This window comes from Leptodactylus fuscus, chromosome 2 (genome assembly GCF_031893055.1).
Source record: "Leptodactylus fuscus isolate aLepFus1 chromosome 2, aLepFus1.hap2, whole genome shotgun sequence".
Classification (NCBI taxonomy): Eukaryota; Metazoa; Chordata; class Amphibia; order Anura; family Leptodactylidae; genus Leptodactylus; species Leptodactylus fuscus.
In genome coordinates, this window is record NC_134266.1 from 151,701,025 (window position 1) to 151,724,086 (window position 23,062).

General features: G+C 40.3%; 1 protein-coding gene across 2 annotated transcripts in view; it reads left to right on the forward strand.

Moving 5' to 3' along the window:
* CALN1 (calneuron 1) overlaps positions 1 to 23,062 on the forward strand; it is a 262,637-nt gene that overhangs the window by 219,141 nt on the left and 20,434 nt on the right. For both annotated transcript variants that reach the window (XM_075264939.1, XM_075264940.1), the window contains exon 5: positions 21,284 to 21,440. In XM_075264939.1, the coding sequence (XP_075121040.1) occupies positions 21,284 to 21,440 (157 nt within the window). The remainder of the gene's footprint in view (positions 1 to 21,283; positions 21,441 to 23,062) is intronic.

Sequence of the window (23,062 nt, forward strand, 5' to 3'; positions counted from 1 at the left end):
AATACGCTTGTCGGTTGTAAAGCACCCCAACATGAACTCAGCCATGTCTGCCACAGTGTTAGTTGGCATGACTCCTCTGGCCCCACCGGAAAGTTCAATCTCCATTTCCTCCTCATCCTCCATGTCTACCCATCCGCGCTGCAACAATGGGACGATTCGAAGTTGCCCGGAAGCCTCCTGTATCACCATCACATCATCGGACAACTCTTCTTCCTCCTCCTCCTCCTCCTCCATTAAACGCAGTGAAGCGGACAGATGTGTGGACCTACTCTCCAGCTGTGACGGATCGGATGCTATCCCTAACTCCTCTGTGTGATCAGAGTTATCCCTGATGTCAATCAGGGATTCTCTCAGAACACACAAGAGCGGGATTGTAAGGCTCACCATCGCATCCTCAGAGCTCACCCTCCTTGTGGACTCCTCAAAGACCCGTAGGATGTCACAAAGGTCTCTCATCCATGGCCACTCATGGATGTGAAACTGAGGCAGCTGACTTTGTGGCACCCTAGGGTTTTGTAGCTGGTATTCCATCAAAGGTCTCTGCTGCTCAACCACTCTATTCAACATCTGAAACGTTGAGTTCTAGCGTGTGGGGACGTCGCACAAAAGCCGGTGTTGTGGCACATGCAGGCGTTGCTGGAGAGATTTTAAGCTAGCAGCGGCTACTGTCGACTTGCGAAAGTGGGCGCACATGCGCCGCACTTTCACCAGTAGCTCTGGAACATTGGGGTAGCTCTTTAGGAAACGTTGCACCACTAGGTTGAAGACGTGGGCCAGGCATGGAACATGTTGGAGTCCGGCAAGCTCCAGAGCTGCTACCAGGTTCCGGCCGTTATCACAAACGACCATGCCTGGGCCCAGGTGCAGCGGCTCAAACCATATTGCCGTCTCATCGAGGAGGGCATCCCTCACCTCGGAGGCAGTGTGCTGTCTGTCCCCCAAGCTGATCAGCTTCAGCACAGCCTGCTGACGTCTACCAACGCCAGTGCTGCAACGTTTCCAACTCGTAGCTGGGGTCAATCTAACAGCGGAGGAGGAGGCGGTGGCGGAGGAGGAGGCGGTGGCGGAGGAGGAGGCGGTAGAGGAGGAGGAGGAGGGGGGTGTTCTTCTCGTGTCCCTGCCAGGAATATTAGGCGGGGAGACGAGGTACACCGGGCCAGTTTGGGAAGCAGTCCCAGCCTCAACTACATTCACCCAGTGTGCCGTCAGTGAAATGTAGCGTCCCTGTCCGCATGCACTTGTCCACGCGTCGGTGGTCAAGTGGACCTTTGTGCAAAGCGCGGAACTAAGGGCCCGCCTGATGTTGAGTGACACGTGCTGGTGCAAGGCGGGGACGGCACACCGGGAGAAGTAGTGACGGCTAGGGACGGCATAGCGAGGTGCCGCAGTTGCCATCAGGTCCAGGAAGGCGGGAGTTTCAACAAGCCGGAACGCCAACATCTCCTGGGCCAGCAGTTTAGCGATGTTGGCGTTCAAGGCTTGCGCGTGTGGGTGGTTAGCAGTGTATTTCTGCCACCGCTCCAATGTCTGAGAGATGGTGGGTTGTTGTAAAGAAGCGCCTGATGGTGCCTTTGATGGTGCAGGAGAAGGAGATAAGACAGGAACAGGGGAGGATGAGGGAGAAGTCAACAAAGTGGCGGAGGCAGATGAAGTGGTGTCCTGGCTCGTCCTCTGGAGTGCATCGCCAGCACAGTCAGCAGTGGCAGTGGCAGAGGCAGAGGCAGTGGCAGAGGCAGTGGCAGTGGCGTGAACGGCAGGCGGCCTTTGTCCTGCCGTTGCTGCCTGCCACTGATTCCAGTGCTTGGATTCCAAATGATGGCGCATTGAAGTGGTGGACAGGTTGCTCTTCTCAGAGCCCCTAATCAATTTCGAGAGGCAAATTGTGCAGACATCACTATATCTGTCCTCGGCGCATTCCTTGAAAAAACTCCACACCTTCGAGAAACGTGCCCTCGAGGTGGGAGTTTTTCGGGGCTGGGTACGAACTGGAACATCTTGGGAGATTCCGGGTGTGGCCTGGCTTCGCCTAAGCTGCTGACCTCTGCCTCTGCCTCTAGCTACCCTTTTTGGTGCTGCACCTGCCTCAACATCCACACTACTTTCCCCGCTTGACATCCCCCCTGTCCAGGTCGGGTCAGTGTCCTCATCATCCACCACTTCCTCTTCCAACTCCTGTCTCATCTCCTCCTCCCGCACAATGCGCCGGTCAACTGGATGCCCTGACGGCAACTGCGTCACATCATCGTCGATGAGGGTGGGTTGCTGGTCATCCACCACCAAATCGAACGGAGATGGAGGAGACTCTAGTGTTTGAGCATCTGGACACAGATGCTCCTCTGTTAGGTTCGTGGAATCGTGACGTGGAGAGGTAGGTTGAGGGACAATGAAAGGAGCGGAGAACAGCTCTGGGGAGCAGGGACAGTTGGGGTTATTGTTCTGTGAAGCTTGGGAATTTTGGGAGGAAGGAGGACAAGACTGTTGGGTAATAGGAGGAGAGGAGGCAGAGTCTGACTGGCTGCTGGACAATGTGCTGTAAGCGTTCTCTGACAGCCATTGCAAGACCTGTTCCTGGTTCTCGGGCCTACTAAGGTTTGTACCCTGCAGTTTAGTTAATGTGGCAAGCAACCCTGGCACTGTGGAGTGGCGCAATGCTTGCTGCCCCACAGGAGTAGGCACGGGACGCCCTGTGGCTTCACTGCTACCTTGCTCCCCAGAACCATTCCCCCGACCTTGCCCACGGCCTCGTCCACGTCCCGTTCCGGGAGCCTTGCGCATTTTGAATTCCCAGTTAGAAATTGGCACTATATACCAGTAGCAAAAATTGTGGGTGCACGTAACCCCAATATATTCTTTGAATTCCCAGTCAGACAATGGCACTATATACCAGTAGCAAAAATTGTGGGTGCACGTAACCCCAATATATTCTTTGAATTACAAGTCAGAAACTGGCACTATATGGCAGTAGCAAGAAATGAGGGTATTTATAACCCCAATATATTCTTTGAATTCCCAGTCAGACAATGGCACTATATACCAGTAGCAAGAAATGAGGGTATTTATAACCCCAATATATTCTTTGAATTCCCAGTCAGACAATGGCACTATATACCAGTAGCAAGAAATGAGGGTATTTATAACCCCAATATATTCTTTGAATTACCAGTCAGAAACTGGCACTATATGGCAGTAGCAAGAAATGAGGGTATTTGTAACCCCAATATATTCTTTGAATTCCCAGTGAGACAATGGCACTATATACCAGTAGCAAAAATTGTGGGTGCACGTAACCCCAATATATTCTTTGAATTACCAGTCAGAAACTGGCACTATATGGCAGTAGCAAGAAATGAGGGTATTTGTAACCCCAATATATTCTTTGAATTCCCAGTCAGACAATGGCACTATATACCAGTAGCAAGAAATGAGGGTATTTGTAACCCCAATACATTCTTTGAATTCCCAGTCAGACAATGGCACTGTATACCAGTAGCAAAAATTGTGGGTGCACGTAACCCCAATATATTCTTTGAATTACCAGTCAGAAACTGGCACTATATGGCAGTAGCAAGAAATGAGGGTATTTGTAACCCCAATATATTCTTTGAATTCCCAGTCAGACAATGGCACTATATACCAGTAGCAAGAAATGAGGGTATTTATAACCCCAATATATTCTTTGAATTACCAGTCAGAAACTGGCACTATATGGCAGTAGCAAGAAATGAGGGTATTTGTAACCCCAGTATATTCTTTGAATTCCCAGTCAGACAATGGCACTATATACCAGTAGCAAGAAATGAGGGTATTTATAACCCCAATATATTCTTTGAATTCCCAGTCAGACAATGGCACTATATACCAGTAGCAAGAAATGAGGGTATTTATAACCCCAATATATTCTTTGAATTCCCAGTCAGACAATGGCACTATATACCAGTAGCAAGAAATGAGGGTATTTATAACCCCAATATATTCTTTGAATTACCAGTCAGAAACTGGCACTATATGGCAGTAGCAAGAAATGAGGGTATTTGTAACCCCAATATATTCTTTGAATTCCCAGTGAGACAATGGCACTATATACCAGTAGCAAAAATTGTGGGTGCACGTAACCCCAATATATTCTTTGAATTACCAGTCAGAAACTGGCACTATATGGCAGTAGCAAGAAATGAGGGTATTTGTAACCCCAATATATTCTTTGAATTCCCAGTCAGACAATGGCACTATATACCAGTAGCAAGAAATGAGGGTATTTGTAACCCCAATACATTCTTTGAATTCCCAGTCAGACAATGGCACTGTATACCAGTAGCAAAAATTGTGGGTGCACGTAACCCCAATATATTCTTTGAATTACCAGTCAGAAACTGGCACTATATGGCAGTAGCAAGAAATGAGGGTATTTGTAACCCCAATATATTCTTTGAATTCCCAGTCAGACAATGGCACTATATACCAGTAGCAAGAAATGAGGGTATTTATAACCCCAATATATTCTTTGAATTACCAGTCAGAAACTGGCACTATATGGCAGTAGCAAGAAATGAGGGTATTTGTAACCCCAGTATATTCTTTGAATTCCCAGTCAGACAATGGCACTATATACCAGTAGCAAGAAATGAGGGTATTTATAACCCCAATATATTCTTTGAATTCCCAGTCAGACAATGGCACTATATACCAGTAGCAAGAAATGAGGGTATTTATAACCCCAATATATTCTTTGAATTCCCAGTCAGACAATGGCACTATATACCAGTAGCAAGAAATGAGGGTATTTATAACCCCAATATATTCTTTGAATTACCAGTCAGAAACTGGCACTATATGGCAGTAGCAAGAAATGAGGGTATTTGTAACCCCAATATATTCTTTGAATTCCCAGTGAGACAATGGCACTATATACCAGTAGCAAAAATTGTGGGTGCACGTAACCCCAATATATTCTTTGAATTACCAGTCAGAAACTGGCACTATATGGCAGTAGCAAGAAATGAGGGTATTTGTAACCCCAATATATTCTTTGAATTCCCAGTCAGACAATGGCACTATATACCAGTAGCAAGAAATGAGGGTATTTGTAACCCCAATACATTCTTTGAATTCCCAGTCAGACAATGGCACTGTATACCAGTAGCAAAAATTGTGGGTGCACGTAACCCCAATATATTCTTTGAATTACCAGTCAGAAACTGGCACTATATGGCAGTAGCAAGAAATGAGGGTATTTGTAACCCCAATATATTCTTTGAATTCCCAGTCAGACAATGGCACTATATACCAGTAGCAAGAAATGAGGGTATTTATAACCCCAATATATTCTTTGAATTACCAGTCAGAAACTGGCACTATATGGCAGTAGCAAGAAATGAGGGTATTTGTAACCCCAGTATATTCTTTGAATTCCCAGTCAGACAATGGCACTATATACCAGTAGCAAGAAATGAGGGTATTTATAACCCCAATATATTCTTTGAATTCCCAGTCAGACAATGGCACTATATACCAGTAGCAAGAAATGAGGGTATTTATAACCCCAATATATTCTTTGAATTACCAGTCAGAAACTGGCACTATATGGCAGTAGCAAGAAATGAGGGTATTTGTAACCCCAATATATTCTTTGAATTCCCAGTCAGACAATGGCACTATATACCAGTAGCAAGAAATGAGGGTATTTATAACCCCAATATATTCTTTGAATTACCAGTCAGAAACTGGCACTATATGGCAGTAGCAAGAAATGAGGGTATTTGTAACCCCAATATATTCTTTGAATTCCCAGTCAGACAATGGCACTATATACCAGTAGCAAGAAATGAGGGTATTTGTAACCCCAATATATTCTTTGAATTACCAGTCAGAAACTGGCACTATATGGCAGTAGCAAGAAATGAGGGTATTTGTAACCCCAATATATTCTTTGAATTCCCAGTCAGACAATGGCACTATATACCAGTAGCAAGAAATGAGGGTATTTATAACCCCAATATATTCTTTGAATTCCCAGTCAGACAATGGCACTATATACCAGTAGCAAGAAATGAGGGTATTTATAACCCCAATATATTCTTTGAATTACCAGTCAGAAACTGGCACTATATGGCAGTAGCAAGAAATGAGGGTATTTGTAATCCCAATATATTCTTTGAATTCCCAGTCAGACAATGGCACTATATACCAGTAGCAAGAAATGAGGGTATTTATAACCCCAATATATTCTTTGAATTCCCAGTCAGACAATGGCATTATATACCAGTAGCAAGAAATGAGGGTATTTATAACCCCAATATATTCTTTGAATTCCCTGTCAGACAATGGCACTATATACCAGTAGCAAGAAATGAGGGTATTTGTAACCCCAATATATTGTTTGAATTCCCAGTGAGACAATGGCACTATATACCAGTAGCAAAAATTGTGGGTGCACGTAACCCCAATATATTCTTTGAATTACCAGTCAGAAACTGGCACTATATGGCAGTAGCAAGAAATGAGGGTATTTGTAACCCCAATATATTCTTTGAATTCCCAGTCAGACAATGGCACTATATACCAGTAGCAAGAAATGAGGGTATTTATAACCCCAATATATTCTTTGAATTCCCAGTCAGACAATGGCACTATATACCAGTAGCAAGAAATGAGGGTATTTATAACCCCAATATATTCTTTGAATTACCAGTCAGAAACTGGCACTATATGGCAGTAGCAAGAAATGAGGGTATTTGTAACCCCAATATATTCTTTGAATTCCCAGTCAGACAATGGCACTATATACCAGTAGCAAGAAATGAGGGTATTTGTAACCCCAATATATTCTTTGAATTCCCAGTCAGACAATGGCACTATATACCAGTAGCAAAAATTGTGGGTGCACGTAACCCCAATATATTCTTTGAATTACCAGTCAGAAACTGGCACTATATGGCAGTAGCAAGAAATGAGGGTATTTGTAACCCCAATATATTCTTTGAATTCCCAGTCAGACAATGGCACTATATACCAGTAGCAAAAATTGTGGGTGCACGTAACCCCAATATATTCTTTGAATTCCCAGTCAGACAATGGCACTATATACCAGTAGCAAAAATAGTGGGTGTATATAGCCCCAATTCTATTGCTAGGGGACTTGCAGGGTATTTCTGAGGTGAAGGTGGGGGGGGCACACCATTGGAACGGGGATTTGGGGTGTATATATGGGGTATACGGGAATACACTGTCAGTGTGTTCCATTCAGGATCCTGGGAAAGCTGGGTTGCGGTGATTGAGCCCGTCAGTGCCACGTTACACTGACAAGCTTCTCCCTGGAATTGAAGTTATATGTAAGCCCAATATATTCTTTGAATTCCCAGTGAGACAATGGCACTATATGGCAGTAGCAAAAATAGTGGGTGTATATAGCCCCAATTCTATTGCTAGGGGACTTGCAGGGTATTTCTGGGGTGAAGGTGGGGGTGCACACCGTTGGAACGGGTATCGGGGGTATATATCGGGTATACGGGAATACACTGACAGTGTATTCCATTCAGGATCCTGGGAAAGCTGGGTTGCGGCGATTGAGCCCGTCAGTGCCACGTTACACTGACAAGCTTCTCCCTGGAATTTAGCTCTTATAAGAACTGTTGGTTGTCTTCTCCTTCCTATCCTAGCCTGTCCCTGCCTACCCAGAATCTAACCCCTAGCTAACTGGACGGAAACCTCCGTCCTCGGTGAATTGCAAGCTCAGAATGACGCGAAGCTGGGCGTCACTGTTCTTTTAAATTAGAGGTCACATGTTTTCGGCAGCCAATGGGTTTTGCCTACTTTTTTCAACGTCACCGGTGTCGTAGTTCCTGTCCCACCTACCCTGCGCTGTTATTGGAGCAAAAAAGGCGCCAGGGAAGGTGGGAGGGGAATCGAGTAATGGCGCACTTTACCACGCGGTGTTCGATTCGATTCGAACATGCCGAACAGCCTAATATCCGATCGAACATGAGTTCGATAGAACACTGTTCGCTCATCTCTACTAAGGAACATAATAGAGTGCGGAGGAGGGGGTCGGTCGAGGTCTTCGGCGTTGGTTTGGGGGGGGGGGCATGTCAAAAGTTCGCCATGGGGCCCCCGCCATTCCTAGTTACGCCACTGACTGGAATCATACACTAAAGTATGTTTAAACATCCCTCCAGGGCTCCTATCGACAGTCACAAAAATGTGACTATTACAAAATGATAATTTGTGTCAAACTGTTATAAATGTACAATATTAGGTGATAACAATGGTAATTGACACTTGGTAATCCAGGGAAATCAGTAGCTCTCAGTCAGAATGGCACTAGATACAGTAGCTGCTTATGATTCAGAATATGCTGTATACCTATCTCTATGTTAAACATGTTAAACTGAGAATACATCCAATTATTTTAGTAACACTTCAAAGTGAGTCACTATTTCACTCTGACGCAAGTAGATCCTTTGTTTCATTTCCAATTTTTCTTTTCTTTCTTAAATCTGTTGGCAGTTCTCCATTTATTCAACAATCGATTCCTGTGGAGAACACATATGACTCAGGATGCAAGAATAGCACATATCACAGAGCAACTGTCACTTATTCTTCAGTACATTTTGATGGCCAATCTAGGCAAACATGCTTGGAAAATATATGTAGTTATGACTTAGAGGAAACCCTTACAAAGAGAATATTGTATACTTATCATTCCAAGAGATGCAGGAAGGCAGTGATGCTGTGAAAAGAATAGACGTATGCAATGCAAAACCAGAGTTTACTAGAATTTACTACAGAGTTTACTTTGCATATATGTAGGTTTTTTGGTACCCACAGTTCTGATGTCACCTTAAGGACATAGCAAAAAATGACCTTAAAGGGGTTATCCAGTTTTTAAAATATATGGATTAAATAGCAGGATGCATCAGTACAAAAGACTTCCTAATATATATCCTGTTTAAATTCAGCAATGTTTATCACCTATATTTTCAGGTCACTGACCAGAGCTGTGATATTTCAATTATATGCTCACTACCCTCCCCCATAAGCAGTTCAGCCAGCAAACGAAATGTCACAGCAGTATGTGACCTCTTTGCTGCATTATAGCCTCTGCCCTCGACTTCGGCTGTGGTTTGCCTGCTCCTGCGTTTTGTCAGCTCTTAAGTTGTCCTGCTGCTGAACTTGTTCCTCATAGCATGTATGTGATTTTTTGGGCATTTCAGCAGCTCGCTGGGATGCCATATAATGAGCGGGTTGTTGATGTTGATGATCCGCCTGCTCCGGAGTTTCAGCAGCTCTCAAGTTGGCCTGGCACTGAAGTTGTTCTTCACACTGTGCCTGTAATTGTTCCTGCATCTCAGAAGCTCACTGGGACACCATATAAAGAGTGTGTTGTTGGCATCGATGATCTCCCTCAGCTCCACTTGAGGAAAAACTTTCATAGCTCTTGTTGTTTGCAACAAATTAGCTTCCCTTTTTCCTGGCATGTTTAAAATTGACAAACTGCCAATTTGGATTAAAGTTGATTGCCCATGTCAGTGTGTCAGCAGTGTCTGGAGCAGAACAGATAATATGCACATGTGTGTACACTGAGAGTTAACGTGTGTTTACACAGAGAGATAACAGCCCTGGGACCTGAGATCAGCTGCTGCAGGAGCAGTGTAATATAATATGTGAACATAAATTCATAACATTCATGAAGCCATGTCATTTACCAGGATAAAAAATAGCCTATATTTTAAGCGAAGTAACAATCTATATGTGTGCCAAATTTCATTCAAATCCGTTCAGCCGTTTTTGCGTGATTGAGGAACAAACATCCAAACACACAAACATCTAAAATTAAACATAATATTAGTAGGATAGGATTTATAAAGAAAATTTTCAAAAAGTGAATGTTCTGCATTACAGACAGTCATACCACTAAAATTAGTTAGTAAATATAATATATAATATCTCTGTTTGTTAGCATCATCTTTTAATCATCCTCAAAATTATTTTGGATCTTGAAAGGCTTACAAGCCTAAAAACAATTTTATAAAATTTCACAAGAAAATCCCAAAAACCTGTTTAGACCATTTCAGAGAATTTTAAAAGCCTATATATCAGAAACTCCCACAAATAACTCCATTTTCAAAACTGCACCCTACAAATAATTCTAAACAGCATCCAAGTAGTTTTTATTAAAACAAAGTGGAGGTGAAAATTACATATTTAATTTTTTTTCAATAATAAGTTCATTTAATTCTATAATAATAAGTACTCCTAAGCACTGCCATACTCTACATGTAGCAGCGCTCAGAAGGGAAGAAGCACTGCTGAACTTTTGAAGAGAAAATTTTGCTGGAATAGTATTGCAGTGCCATGTGTCATTTGCAAAGCTTCTAAGGTACCCTTAAAATGGAAACCCTCTAAAAGTGACTCCATTTTGGAAACTACACCTCAAACTGGGACATGAAAATGAAAAATTACTTTTCTCCAATAAAAAGGTTAAAGGAGAAAATGTATTCCACAGTTTGTTGCACAATTTCTTCTGAATGTGGTAATACCCCATATGTGGTCATAAGCTGTTATATGAGTACACGTCGGAACTGAACTGGAAAGAGTACTATTTGGCTTTGGAAAGCATATTTTGCTGTTATAGTTTTTGACTGCCATGTCTTATTTGCCGAATCAAGTACCAATACAGTGGAAGACCCCAAAAAGTGATCCGATTTTGGATAATACACCCTCAAGTGATTTGTATTATATAAATAGGGATAAAGTGAGCATTATGACCCCACAGCTGTTTCACAGATTTTATTAACATTGTGGCATGAAAATGAAAAAAATAAAAAATTCTTCCAATAAAACATAACTTTAGACACAATTTTTCATTTTTCAATTTTTCATTAGAAAAAGTACACCATAGTTACAGAATTTCTCCTGAACTTGGCAATGGCCCATATGTGGTCATAAACTGCTATATGTGTGTATGGTGGGATTCAGAAGTTAAAGAGTTTGGGTGCAGTTTGGATTTTAGAGGGCAGATTTTGCTAGAATAGTTTTTGGGTACCATGTCACGTTTTCAGAGCCCTTAGAGTACCAGAACAGTGAAAACTATCCCATTTTGGAAACTATACCCCTATTTGAATTTATCAAGGGGTATAGTAAGAATTGTTATATCCATGCTGGCTTGAAAATTTTATTAACATTGGGATAGTTTTTTCAATAACTCATTGCTTTATGTTCATTGTCATGTTCATTAGTCACATGGCATGTTCACAGCTTGTTCCTATTCAATCAAATGGGCTGAGCTGTTGTATCAAGCATAGATGCTATGTAACTGTTCAGTGCTGTGCTTGGTTTTCTGTCAAGAGACCGCAATACTCACCCAAATGATGTGGTCTCTTCAACCAGCAGATCGGCAAGGGGCTGAGTGTCAGACTCCCACTAATTGATAACCTATTCTAAGCATAGATAATCAAATAAGCTTTAAAAACCCTGTAATGTTTGGGGTTGTCTGTGTGTTCCCTTGGGTAATCTGTTACATTGTATAGCTATGGCAAGTCTGTGTTGTATTGACTGTGTGTAAGTAACAAATACTTGTATGTTGTCCTAAATTAAGTTATAAGGTTTGCTATGAGTGGTAAACTTCTGTAGTTACATCTCTAACTAAACCTCAATGTATGCTTTCTTTCATTTTTCCCATTAAAATCCATTTAACATTCTAACTTGGAAATTGATAAAATGGCTCAGCCTATGGCCTCCTGTATAACCACTTATACATCTGAAGAGTTTATGGAGACCACTAGAATGAAAAATGTCATGCTTTACCAAAAAATTCACTAGCCCCAAATAGTGATCAAAGTAAAAATGAGGCAATAGTTATTTGGTCATACAGTATTATGTCTCTATTACTCTTGCAAACACAGTCATACGGTTGTACTAAACATTTATATGAGTATATATTCGACTCATGTAGTTTAGTGTGGCAAAACTAGTACGGCATAAGCAAAGCTACAACATGTCAGGATTAAAGGTGACCTACACTGTGAAATTGATTTTTCTGTTGCATAAAACATGAATGTACTGTTCAATATTATCTATTCTTTTCAGTGCAGCAGTAATAAAAATGTTGTGAAGAGTTTGTACTTGTCCACTGTAGATTATAATATATTGTACAGTCGTTAAGCCAAAACTTAAGACAATTTGTCTAATTTTACAGGTTCTTGTGTACTGCAAATTAATTCTATTTCTCTTCAGAACAGTGTCATTGGGGTTTCATTTTATACATTTATGCCAATTTCTAGCAAAAAATATGTGTGGGAAACAAAGCTGTTTTTGTCTTATAGTCGTATTTATGCTAAAGTTGAAACTTTCCTTGGTTTGTGCTGTGCTTGACACTTTTCTTAAAAGTGGAAGGGCATGGTGTGAGCCTCATTGCCTGCCAAATCTAACATTAAAATTGAACCTAGCCCCTAGCTGGCATAGATTTCTCCATTAGGTGCACAGATAATCGGAGAAGCAGGTGAATACGTTATCTGTATGTATGTATTTAAATGTATTGCACATTGAGTTTGTTCCATGATTAGTCTATGTTTCATCTAGACAATTAATAGGTACATAAATAACAAGAAATATATGTATACGAGGGGCACCTGAAAAGTTCTCAGCCAACCCATGAAATCTTTTTCACATGGTCTTGTTTTGCAGTACAATATGTTATTTAGTTATTTGAAAGGTCTCATGAGGAATCTGGATGTATTTAGATCCATTGGATACAGCAAGGTACGGGGAAGTCCTGGACAACCCCTTTAAGTGACACATTTAAATAAATATATAATATAACACTTATGAATATCAATCATAAAAAATAACAATCATTAATAAATAAAAAAGTGACACAATGGTAAAAGCAAAAAGATAAGTTCCATTACTTTGGTACAGTCAAAAAACATCAATGTAATTAGAGGGTGAGTCGTACTCAATACACGAATATAGACAGCCAAAAAGCGACCAGATATAGTAGGAAAGGAAGGTGGCAAGAGATGCAATAAGTCATGGAGCCAACCAGACAGTCCCTAAGCTGCCTCAGCATTTTAGTCCCATGGAGCCCCTGCTTATATCTGTTTAAATCTAAGACATTATTAATAAATCTGCCTCATTTAGTCTGAAGAGTTGAGTTGTCTGAATATGTTCAAAGGCTAGAACTGCAGTGAGGGATATAACCAGTCATATTTAGAAGACTTTGTGAACAACCAACAAGCTGCTAAATCTAGTATGACAGGTGAGAAATACATCTGCAGACAAGAAGCATAAAGTATATAAAATTTAGGACAGCTGCAGTGTAAGATGATAGAAGAAAATCAGTCACATACTCAAGGCTGTGGATTTGGTAAACCCTGACTCTGACTACTTTATGGCTGACAATCATCATCAGACAGAAGCAGTAAAAATCCTCAAATTTATTAAAAAATCTAATGATTGATTTTATATAAAAGACTGCACCTAAAATTAGTCTTGACTCCTTGACTCTAACCCCACATATAATTCAGGAAAAAATTGATTGTATGATTCTATAATGATTGTTCAGAAAAGGAAAAGTGACATTTTGTCAATTGGTGTTCTTATAAGACCTTTCACCACCTCCACCAACTCTAGTTGTCAGTACCTGTTATTAGGCATTGCTCCACTGATTCAAGTGTAGATTAAATTTTTCCCTCCAGCCTCTACTGTTCCCAAGAAACAGTTAGTTTTGTATCTGATGAGTTATGTAAGCTCTATAATGTCAGGTTAGAAGGGCAGTGTCAGACAGTGGGGCGTCACACTACCCTCCCTCCTGGTTGACATTACCCTCCTAACAGTACACAGCCTAAATAACATATCAGGCACCAAAACTAACAGCAATGATTTCACAGGAATTCTGGAGAATAGAGAAAAAATTCCATCTCTGCCAGAATCAGCGGAGCATCAGATATAAATGTATGTAAAGCTGGATGAGCAAGAGTTGGATGTCAACAATCTCAGTTTAGCTGCTGTTGCTTTAAAGGGATCCTATCACTAAGACTCATTTTTTTCTAGGTACCATGTCGGAATAGCCTTAAGAAAGGCTATTCTTCTCCTACTTTTCGTTGTCTTCTCCGCTCCACCGTTTGCCTACAATCCCAGTTTTTCTCGATATGGAAATTAGCTCTCTAACAGCACTGGGGAGCAGACTCCAGCACCTCAAAGTGGCCGCTTACAATACTGTGCAAGCAGCCATTTTCTCGTGACCTGTGGGCATGCGCAGTCTGCTCTGCCTAAGGCCAGAGGTCTAGAAGTTACAAGCCACCGCTGCAAGAAGAGGATGAAGAGGACGCTGCTGACGAAGATGGAGGCAGCGCTGGATAGAGTTCTCTCGCAGGATTGAGGACGCCCCCAGTGCTGTTTGAGCGCTGGGGCTCACCCCCAGTTCTGCGAGAGAGCTAATTTCCATACTGAGAAAAGCTAGGTTTGTAGGTGAACGGCGGCATGGAGAAGACGACAAAACGTAGGAGACAAATAGCCTTTCTTAAGGCTATTCCGATGTGGTACCTAGAAAAAAATGAGTCTGAGTGATAGGATCCCTTTAAGGTTACCGTGCTAACCTGTGAAGCTTATGCAGTTTTCAGGCCTCTCCTTTTCTTATTCAATTAGCAGCTGAGAAGGCATATTTTAACCCTCTTTCTTCTTAGTCAAGTGCCTTCTATTTGGTTGTAACTAGTGTGGGTTCTATATCCTGATTGTTTGTCCTGGCCTGCTCTGTATTGACCTTTGACTTGTTAGTGGTAATTCACTTGTATTACAATTTTGTCTTTCATGTTACCTGTCCGAACATTTGGCTTGTTATTGGAATCTGTTTGTCTCCAGAATGCAGCTTTGACGTTACCTTTTGGACTAATTTTTGGCTTAGATGTTCACTCTTCTGATTTATCCTCCTGGTTTTGATCTGTCTTGTAAGGTATCGTGGTTATGGTTTGACTTTAGTTCGTGGAGCATTTATTTCTTTACCTTTTTCTGTATTTAGAACTTCAGGAACAGTCCATCTGGCTTCGTGGCTGGCTCTTGAGAATCTTGAGAAAGTATTTCAGTGTCTTGTATCTATTTTTCAGAATTGTACTGTATACAATTTAAAGAGCTAGTTCTACTGTTCTCTGTTGTTAGCCAGTTCCTTCAGTTTCTGATATTTGCTCCAGAAACTCTATCACAATACTAGATTTGTTGAAGAAGGTGAAAGGTCCTTTTTAAGCATTTACATATTATTTAAATGTACCATTCCATTCAAAGGTAGGACGTTCCTCTATTGTACCCTTATGTTTATAGACTGCAAACCAAGGACATACTGTAGAAAGCTGGGTTGCATTAAAGCTAGGCACACAAGGTTTGTGTCAGTCACACCTGGGCTGTTGTAACATCTGTGACATGATAAGAAATCATTTAGGGAGCTCTTGGCTGATGCTATTTTTATTTGATCAGCATGAAAAGCTATTAGCCTTCTAGAAAGAGGTCACCAAAGCAGATGGATGGACTTTCAGTAATTTGACTGTAGCAGTTGAGAGTGTATTATTTTATGCACATACTTTTTCGTGATGGTAATTTTCTCTTGTTCAGTGTTTTGGTTGACACCAAGTAGAATGGGTCAGAAGAAATGAAGTGTCCCAATTAATCATTTTAAGGATTTGACTGTGGTGGTAACATAACATTATCCATTTAAAGCACTGAGGAGAAAATGGATTCATCTTCGGCTTCATTTACTTTCCAAAGTAGCAGTATAAAATAGCAGTGTTTTCAAATAGCTTTATTTTAAGAAGCTGGAAGCTTAGATTGGATAAGTAGTGTATCTGACATGATCTTTATCCATCAATAAGTTTATAATTGGAGAATGAATATAAAAGAACATGATTACATATCATTGCTCTAAACATACATTGAACTATTCGAAGTCCAAAAACTAAATGTGTCTTAATATAATAAAAATGTAATGTTATATACATGACGCAATGACAGATTCTGAAAGGTGACCTACGAGGAGTGATTGATTTCTTAAGATGCATAAAACATGAACGTGCTGTTCTACACTGTCCTGATGTTTCCAATAGCTTAGTTAAAAGTGTTGTTATTCTTTCGTATCCCCATCAAGCAGCCAATAACTTGACTTTAACAACAACCTTTTAAAGTAGTTTTCCAGGACTATAGTACAGATGGCCTGCTCTTAGGGACTGATGAGGCACAACCGCTACCAAATGTACTGCGCTGTGCCTGGTAAGAAATACATGGGATGCTTCTTTCTAATTCCCTGTCAATGGGTATTGATGTCCTGTCCTGGCAATAACCCCCTGGAGATGCAGCCAATTTGGGACTTTATGTTAAAATGTACTGTATTTTTTGGACTATAAGACGCACCAAATATGGGAGGAAAATGGGGGTGCGTCTTATAGTCCAAATGCAGCAGTAAATCACTGTGTGCTGCGCTGCTTTACAAGGCAAGTTCACGAGTAGATAGATACTACTGTACATTGACTTGTCTATCTACTAGATAAGTCAATGTACAGTAATATCTATCTACTCGTGAACTTCGCTCAACTTACCTGCTGCCGCTGCCCTCTGCTGGTCTGGTCCTCTGTCCTTCATGTGGCTTCAGAGCGCCCTGCACCTTGCCCCCACCTCCCTCTCCTCCTCCCTCTCTGCCTCCCTCTCCCTAGACTAGTATTATAGAGAAGGCGGGGCTTAGGAGAGTGTGGGCGGGTACTGGGAGGGGAGACGTGAGTGATGCACTCACGTCTCCCCTGCCAGCGCTCTCCTAAGCCACAACAAGCCCTGCCTACTCCCTGCATCTCTACAATACTAGTCTAGTGAGGCGGAGGGTGGGAGGGGGCACAGGGCGCTCTGAAGACATGTGAAGGACAGAGGACTGGACTGGACCAAGAAGAACTGGGACCTGCAGCTGTGCAGGTAAGCGGACACTGTGGGGGGAGCGATGGGGTTAATCACTACACAGTGTGGGGTCCAAAAATTGTTTGAATTGTTTCAATTTTTGGACTACATGCTGTGTAGTGAATAGGATCGTTTTTAAAATCCGATCTCCGATTATTTAAAAAATCCCATTGACTTGCATTGGGATCAGAATTGGGATCAAATGGAAATTGATCGGAAATCGGATTTTAAAACCAATCCTGAAATTTCAAGATCAGCTCAACCCTAGTCGGGTCTTAAAGATCGCAGCCGCTCCTGCAGTGCGGTTGCCATAGCTACCGAGTCTCCGCTGTACAGGAGACCTGATAGCTATGGCAATTGCTCTGCAAGAGCAGCCACAAGTCTTAAGAGCTAATGCCCGTGATCAGGCATTACTACTACTGGTGTTACTACTAGCCGACCTGTGCCATGCAGGAGCCTCCCCTGACCAGCCTCAATAGTAATATATATACAGTCCTATGAAAAAGTTTGGGCACCCCTATTAATCTTAATCATTTTTAGTTCTAAATATTTTGGTGTTTGCAGCAGGCGTTTCAGTTTGCTATATCTAATAATTGATGGATACAGTAATATTTCAGGATTGAAATGAGGTTTATTGTACTAACAGAAAATGCGCAATATGCATTAAACCAAAATTTGGCCGGTGCAAAAGTATGGGCACCTCAACAGAAAAGTGACATTAATATTTAGTAGATCCTCCTTTTGCAAAGATAACAGCCTCTAGTCGCTTCCTGTAGCTTTTAATCAGTTCCTGGATCCTGGATGAAGGTATTTTGGACCATTCCTCTTTACAAAACAATTCAAGTTCAGTTAAGTTTGATGGTTGCCGAGCATGGACAGCCCGCTTCAAATCATCCCACAGATGTTCAATGATATTCAGGTCTGGGGACTGGGATGGCCATTCCAGAACATTGTAATTGTTCCTCTGCATGAATGCCTGAGTCGATTTGGAGCGGAGTTTTGGATCATTGTCTTGCTGAAATATCCATCCCCGGCATAACTTCAACTTCGTCACTGATTCTTGAACATTATTCTCAAGAATCTGCTGATACAGAGTGGAATCCATGCGACCCTCAACTTTAACAAGATTCCCGGTGCCGGCATTGGCCACACAGCCCCAAAGCATGATGGAACCTCCACTAAATTTTACAGTAGGTAGCAAGTGTTTTTCTCGGAATGCTGTTTTTTTCTGGACGCCATGCATAACGCCTTTTTGTATGACCAAACAACTCAATCTTTGTTTCATCAGTCCACATGACCTTCTTCCAAAATGAAGCTGGCTTGTCCAAATGTGCTTTTGCATACCTCAGGCGACTCTGTTTGTGGCGTGCTTGTAGAAACGGCTTCTTTCTCATCACTCTCCCATGCAGCTTCTCCTTGTGCAAAGTACGCTGTATTGTTGACTGATGCACAATGACACCATCTGCAGCAAGATGATGCTGCAGCTCTTTGGAGGTGGTCTGTGGATTGTCCTTGACTGTTCTCACCATTCTTCTTCTCTGCCTTTCTGATATTTTTCTTGGCCTGCCACTTCTGGGCTTAACAAGAACTGTCCCTGTGGTCTTCCATTTCCTTACTATGTTCCTCACAGTGGAAACTGACAGGTTAAATCTCTGAGACAACTTTTTGTATCCTTCCCATGAACAACTATGTTGAACAATCTTTGTTTTCAGATCATTTGAGAGCGGGCTGTCCATGCTCGGCGACCATAAAACTTAACTGAACTTTAATTGTTTTGTAAAGAGGAATGGTCCAAAATACCTTCATCCAGGATCCAGGAACTGATTAAAAGCTACAGGAAACAACTAGAGGCTGTTATCTTTGCAAAAGGAGGATCTACTAAATATTAATGTCACTTTTCTGTTGAGGTGCCCATACTTTTGCACTGGTCAAATTTTGGTTTAATGCATATTGCACATTTTCTGTTAGTACAATAAACCTCATTTCAATCCTGAAATATTACTGTGTCCATCAGTTATTAGATATATCAAACTGAAATGGCTGCTGCAAACACCAAAATATTTAGAACTAAAAATGATTAAGATTAATAGGGGTGCCCAAACTTTTTCATAGGACTGTAGTTAAATATATATATATAGTTATATATATATAGTTATATATATAGTTATATATATATATATATATATATATATATAGTTAAATATATATATATATATATATATATATATATATAGTTAAATATATATAGTTAAAATCACCCCCATATCCCTAGAATACATATAAAACAAAAACATTACTGTTGAACTACATACACATTTGGTATCCCTGTGTCCGAAAACCCCAGGTTCTATTTACATTGGTGAAATATTATATTATGTTATTAAATATTTTACAAATTTTTTTGTTTCAAATTTTTTTCCCCCCTATTTTCATCCTCTAAAACCTATGGTCTGGTGCATCTTATAGTCCAAAAATTTTTTCTCCATCAGTGTACAATAACCGTATGAAGATGTTTTGGTTTTTTTGCAGGACAAGCTGTATTTGTCAATATTATGAATAATATATAATTTATTGATTAACTTTAATTATTTTTTGAGGTAGATGGGAGAAAGGAAAAATGCATCAATTTTGCAATTGTTTTTTGCATTTTAAATTTCATGTTGTCTTTTTTTTTCCACCATAGAAGTTGTGAGAAGATATATTTTTGTGGGCAAGCTGTGGTTTTAACTGGTACCGTTTTACATACTACTAAAAAACAATAATTCTGATTTATTTATTTTTTTAAATTTTCATTGTGTTTCCCATAGAGTTATTTAATATGTTAACTTTCTTCAGTGGATCAATACAAATCTACAAATATACCCTATGTGTAAAAAAATAAAACCTTAATAGAGCAAACATTTGGTTATTTTTGTTGTCATATTCTGGGGACCATTACCATTCATTGGTATGAGATCAGTATGAACAATTTGGGGATATTTATGACTTTTTATGACTTTTTATTTTTTTTAGGGGTGAAGATAAATAGATATACTGATGTCATAATTTTAAAGCAGTGGCGTAACTACCGGGGTAGCAGCAGTAGCAGCTGCCACAGGGCCTGAGACATCAGGGGCCCGGCGACACCCGCTGTGGCCAGGATCAGAAAGTGATGCTGTGGGTCTCACAAACACTATTATTATACTCTGGGGGTTTTTCAGACCCCCGAGTATAATGATTGGAGGTCCAGGAGAGGTAAAAGAACATAAAAAAACACTGTTACTTATGTCTTGGGGCTCCAGGTAGACTTCAGGCTTACTTCTGTGATGTCCTTGACGTCACATGACCGGGGCCTGCGTCCCGAGTCATGTGACATCCCAGACGTCAATGAAGATGGCCGACACCACCGATGAGTGCAGCGGAGCCAGGGATAGGTAAGTAACAGTGTGTCATATGTTGGTATATCCCCTTGGTCTCCAATTATTATACTCTAGGGTCTGAAAAGAATAATAAATAATTGTTCATGGGTGTTCACAGAGGGGCATAATACTGTGTGTAGGGTCACTATGGGACATATTACTGTGCACATGGGCCACTATAGAATATAATACTGTGTGCAGGGGCCACTATGGGATATAATACGGTGTTCAGGGGCCACTATGGGGCATAATAGAGTGCAGGAATGCAGGGGAGGATGTTGGTCAGGGACTTCGGTGGGCATTGGTGGGGGGGGGGCAGTCAAAAGTTCGCCATGGGGCATCGCCATTCCTAGTTACGCCATTGATTTATAGTACTGGGCATCTTCTGTTAAATCTCAGACTGTTAATGTAAAGTATGACTCCAATAATTTCCAGGCCCATTTGAGAAGTAATTAATCAATTAAAAATATGCAAATAAGTCATGTATTAATACAATAAATAAAATGATCATTTATTAGCTATAATTTGTATAGTTGTATATTACTTTTGTATCATTTTAAAATACAACTGTGGATCTGAAACAATCTAGTGTGACAAATACTGTATAAAAATAGTAGCACTATATATACTGTATACAAGGGGGAATAGTGCTCAAAGGTTATCATACTACCATAGAAATGTCAGATTCAACAATGAAGAAAATAAATGTCTATTATAGATCTTCAAGCTTATCTCCACTTTACTATAAACTTCAGCTTTCAATTTATAACAAGCTTACAGGTCAAAAACCTCCAAATCTAATATTTGCAATCGGTAGCCTGCCGGTTATCAATCACGTCAATATGATGCATTTATTAACAAGCATCATAGTAATAAACCATCAGAAACATCTGATAAAACAGAGATATAAGTCATGTTGTATGCTATTATTCTGCTAACATGAATGTTTACTTATCTGTCTGCAGTTTGACATGCAAAGGATAACACTGGAAGAATTAAAGCACATTCTTTATCATGCATTTCGGGATCATTTAACAATGAAGGACATTGAAAACATAATCATAAATGAAGAAGAAAGTTTAAATGAAAATTCTGGAAACTGTCAAACAGAGTTTGAAGGAGGTAAGAAATGTGAATTTACAGCCGTTAATACAATACTAGATTCCCTTTTGGCTAGACATGTCCAGTTAGGTTACACATGTCATTTTGCTATAATACTGCTTCATAATATTGTATCACAAAGTGATATCCTACAGTATGTATGTTTATGTTTGGTTGCCTAGTGGCTGTGTTGTGAACTGCAGCCTGTCAAGGAAAGGGTTTTGCTATCATTTTGCAATATTGTATTGAATTGGTTTGATAGAAATTTAGATTCCTAACCAAAATCTAGTTGAGTTACCTTTTTTATTAATACCTGTTTTTATGACTAGTCCTACCTTCCTGTTAGAAATATGATAATAATTGATAATCATTATCATGATAAGAATTATTATAAACAAGCCAACAATGACATTATAATATTGACACAACACTACTAATAAAATTTGACCAGATTCTGCAGTGGGGGAAGAGGAGCGGGGCTACTTGATTTCTGTTAACAAAAACTGGAGATGTTGCTCATTATGTACAGAAAAAGTGCAATAAAAAATATCTCAGACTGTACAATACACACAGCACTTTTAAGTCTTAGTTAAAGGGACTAAAAATTGATGACCTTTCCTAAAGACTGGTGGGGGTCTGATGCTTGGAACTGCTATGAATCAGCTACTCTCACCAGCAAGCACACAGAGAATGGAGCAGGAAGTAGACAGCTCTATTCTATGTGTAGTGGCCAGGGTATAACAGTTGAGCTTTTAACTTGAATGAAACTCAGTGGCAGTGACTCATTTTTAGCCGGGATTGGTGGGCGTCAGATCTGATATTGTTGGTATAGTGATTAAGCTTTAGTTCTGTAAACCCACAGGAGGTCTAGGCATTGCGGCCATAAGACAAAAGCACAAACAATATAATTTTTTTTGCTACAGAGTACAGTTTTTTATCATCTACATGGAGAACAACTGAATACCTGTAGGATTTGTTATTTATCAGTAGTTAGCATTATGATTGGTAGTTTATAAATCATATCTAAAGTACTAAAAATAGCATTAAAAATGTCTATATGCACCCATTAGTAATCCACAATACACAGCTATTCTAGTAATGGATGGTTAGTCAGTTCTGACCCTCTTAAGGTTTTTTGTTTGTTTTCCTGTTTTTATTATTTTGAGGAATATATTGTGGAGTACAAAGTTACATTATGTGATGATACTATTTTGTTACATATAAGAAATGTAAAAATGTGGATATGTGATACAATATTCAATCTGTATATTTGACCATTAATTAAATATTAGAATTGGAATATTGCCCTTTTTAGATCAGAAACATATGTGAAATTATAGGCTGTAAAAAAGATATAGGAATTGCACAGACTGAAGTTTGCAGCTGCAAAGCTGTTGAGCGCATTCCCCTAAATGAAGAATCCCTGTTAGAGCCGAGATAACTACTCAAATCCAAATAGTGTCCTTCTGGATTCCTGAGTGTAATCCAACCTCAGCAATTCATTGCCCATCTGTAGCTAAATTGATTTTGGAAGGAAGTATGACATTCTTTTCCATCAGACGTGTCCCAAAATATAGTCAAAGCCTCCACTTTGTTCAATGATTTATATACACATATTCACAAACATGCAGATCTACACTTAT